General features: G+C 42.1%; 1 protein-coding gene across 1 annotated transcript; it reads left to right on the top strand.

Moving 5' to 3' along the window:
- The first annotated feature begins 315 nt into the window (after positions 1 to 315).
- LOC123935121 (60S ribosomal protein L23a-like) lies at positions 316 to 795 on the top strand. The gene has a single exon (XM_045995589.1). It carries the CDS (start codon positions 325 to 327, stop codon positions 793 to 795), a length of 471 nt encoding a protein of 156 aa, XP_045851545.1. The 5' UTR covers positions 316 to 324.
- Positions 796 to 3,408: the final 2,613 nt, after the last annotated feature.

Consider the following 3,408-nt stretch of genomic DNA (forward strand, 5'->3'; position numbering starts at 1 on the left):
GCGTCATGAAAATCTAAAATTGACTGTGGCGATGTCTGCACAACGATGTAAATATAGTAAAAACTATTAAAATGTACAATCGAAATGGTACACTTGCATGTTAATTATCTGTAATTAAAGTTGTTACAAAAAATAAATAATACAGGAGCGCCTGGTGGTTCAGTCGGTTAAGCATCTGCCTTCAGCTCAGGTCCCGACCCTGGGGTCCTGGGATGGAGCCGCTTCTTCCTCTGCCCCCACGTCCATTCATCCCCTCTCTCTCTCTTTCTCTCTCAAATAAATAAAATCTTAAAAAAAAAATAATAATATGGCCCTTTTACGAAGATGGCGCCAAAAGCTAAGAAGGAAGCCCCTGCCCCTCCCAAAGCCGAAGCCAAAGCAAAGGCTTTGAAGGCCAAGAAAGCGGTGCTGAAAGGCGTCCACAGTCACAAAAAAAAGAAGATCCGCACATCACCTACGTTCCGACGACCCAAGACTCTGTGTCTCCGAAGGCAGCCCAAATACCCTCGAAAGAGCGCCCCCAGGAGAAACAAGCTTGATCACTATGCCATAATCAAGTTCCCCCTGACTACTGAGTCAGCCATGAAGAAAAGAGAAGACAACAACACACTTGTGTTCATTGTGGATGTCAAGGCCAACAAGCACCAGATCAAACAGGCTGTGAAGAAGCTCTATGACATTGATGTAGCCAAGGTCAACACCTTAATCAGGCCTGATGGAGAGAAGAAGGCATACGTTCGACTGGTCCCTGACTATGATGCTTTGGATGTTGCCAACAAAATTGGGATCATCTAAACTGAGTCCAGCTGGCTAAATCTAAATACAGTTTTTCCATGATAAAAAAAATAATAAGAAAAAAATTTTTTTAATTATCCAAAGGCAGAAAGGGAAAAAAAAGCTGCGAGCCTAAGGGTATCAGTTGGAATGAAGCTTAAAATCTGCACACATTTGGATGTGTTTTATAATATGAAAAGACTGAAGTATTTCTTCATTCACTCAATCAACAAATATATTTGAAGGCCTACATGAGGCCTTCATTTTAGCCCAAGACAAAGACATTAGCCAGATATGTAAAAAAGGCTGAAAATTATGATGGGAGTTATAAAGAAGATAAACATGATGTTATTAGAGCATGATCATTTAATATAGGTGCTGGGATATGACAGTGATCAGATAGGCAAAAATCCCTGTCATCATGAAATTACAACCTAGTAGGGAAACACGGAATGTGAAAAATAAATTAGTAAAATATATCGTGTACGTGAGGCTTCTACTTCTACTGTGATAAACAAAGTGGGGCAAGAAATATGGGTCTTTGCTTAAAATAGGATGCTTTTAGAAAGATTATCGGAGGAGCAAAGATCTGAAAAAAGTGAGGCAGCTGGCCATGAAGATATCTAGCAGCCATATTCCAAGGCAGGGTTAATGCAAAGGCCCCGAGGAGGAAGTATGCCTGACCAATGAGGAAAGTCTCGAGGAGATCAGTGCAGCTGGAGCAGGGAGTCTAAGGGAAGGCTGTAACACAAGTCTGCGGTCATGAAACTGAACTTTCCAAGGGGGCAGTCATAATTTAATTTTATTCTGAATGAGCTGGGAAGCCATTAGATCATTGGATAATAGGACCGTTTTCAGCAGAGGAAAATGAACTGTTTTGGCTCATTCTGGTTGTTGAGAACGGACTGTGTCGGGGGACTGCAGTGGAAAAGCAGGAAGGCTTTAGGAGGCTACTGGAAAGGGCCAAGAAGGAAATGATGGTGCCTTGGGTTAGAGGTGGATGAAGGACATAGTTTGAAGATGGAGCCAACAGCATGCACGAGGCCATGATGAAGAAGGGGCAGGAATTCATCTCAGTTAGGGCTGGAACAACCAGAAGAATGAAGCTGGCCTTGACTGATACAGAGGGAAGTCTGTAGTGGTCTGTTTTGCTGAAAAAGCCAGAGTCGTTTCGGACTTGTTAATTTTGAATTGCTTATTAGACTTCCAAAGCTGAGGTGCAGCAGGAGATGGTAAATTATACAATTCTGGAAGACAGTAGAAGGTCTGAACTGAGTATATAAATGTGGGAGTTATCAGTGTAGAAATGTTTTTTAAATCCCTGTGATCCGATGATTTCATCAGGGGAGATAAAAAGTTTTGGGGTCTGTGCCTTGTTCTCAAGAAATTAGCAAATAAAGAACAGCTAAGGTGAATGACAAGTCGTCAGTGAATAATTCACAAGGGTGTTTGGTTTAATCAGGGTTATACAGAGAGAAATCGATTTAATTATATTATTGTTTACTGCTTTCTTATTTATAGCTGTGAAAAATCAGGACCAACAATGATAAATTCTGGTGGACCAGTTTCATGGACTACAATGCAGTCATTAAAAATTACTCCGGTGCCCTGAGGGTCAGAGATCTTCTAAAGTATCTTCAACTATTTCTTTAGCCCATATTAAGGGCCGAGGAATATATCCTTTTTGTTGATAAGGTTAGAGATTTTCAGAGTGTTAAAGGTACAAATGTGACCTCGGGTCGAATGGTTCATAGAAATAACTTTCAAGCCCCATATTATAGTTCTTGGCAAATATCCCCATACACAGATGATTTTATCACTGGTCCTCATTTGAGCTAAGACTGGTCTCATCAGGATAGGGTCAATCATGGTGCCAGTGGACCCTGACTCTGAGTATCAGTGCTCGAACTGTAGAGCTCCTGGAGATGGGTGAATGAAAGAGGGGTTTCATCCTCAGGAGCCCTAGCTCACGGCAGGGTTCAGAAGACGGTGGCTGATGAGTAGAAGAGGGGTCTGGAGAGAATTCTCATTTTCTCCTGGATATCTCAGGCAGCTCTGGGGTAACTGAGCATGGTTCTGTTGCCCTCCCTCCGAGCAAAAGCAGGACCAAAAAATCCCTATTAGAATTCAAGCTCCATAAGGGCAGTGAAGTTTGCTATTTTGTCCATAGTTGTGTCCCCTTATCTAAAAGGGTACCTGCAACACAATAGTGGTAACAAATTTTGAGCGAATGCATCTGTGTCCTCGGGGATCCGAAACCAGACAAAGGTCCAGGCAATGTCTACCCTTCTAGTTCAGGGCTTCTCAGCAGGAGGAGCACAATAAAAACTCCTGCAACCATTTTAAGAGCACAGCTGCCTTGGGAACACCCTCCAGAGATTCCAACTTAGTTAAAATGCGGTAGGTCCCATGAATCGGCATTTTAAAAATCTCCCTAGAAGATTCCAACCAGTACCCAGAATTGAGACTTAGTGTTGTTTAAGCAGGCACCCCTTAGGTTGCTCAAAGGGCCGAGAGGTCTGTTTGAGTCCTTAGGGTTTGTGTGGCTTTCTTATGCTTCCCATAATTGGGGCCAGCTGCTTTTTTATGTTTTGGCTTTTAATTTTTAAAGATTATTTTTATATATTTGACAGA

The sequence above is a fragment of the Meles meles genome, chromosome X (genome assembly GCF_922984935.1).
Source record: "Meles meles chromosome X, mMelMel3.1 paternal haplotype, whole genome shotgun sequence".
In the NCBI taxonomy this organism is placed as follows: Eukaryota; Metazoa; Chordata; class Mammalia; order Carnivora; family Mustelidae; genus Meles; species Meles meles.

Excerpts from the sequence above, each read along its gene's own strand:
- LOC123935121 (XM_045995589.1), top strand. The coding sequence starts at position 325 with ATGGCGCCAAAAGCTAAGAAGGAAGCCCCTGCCCCTCCCAAAGCCGAA.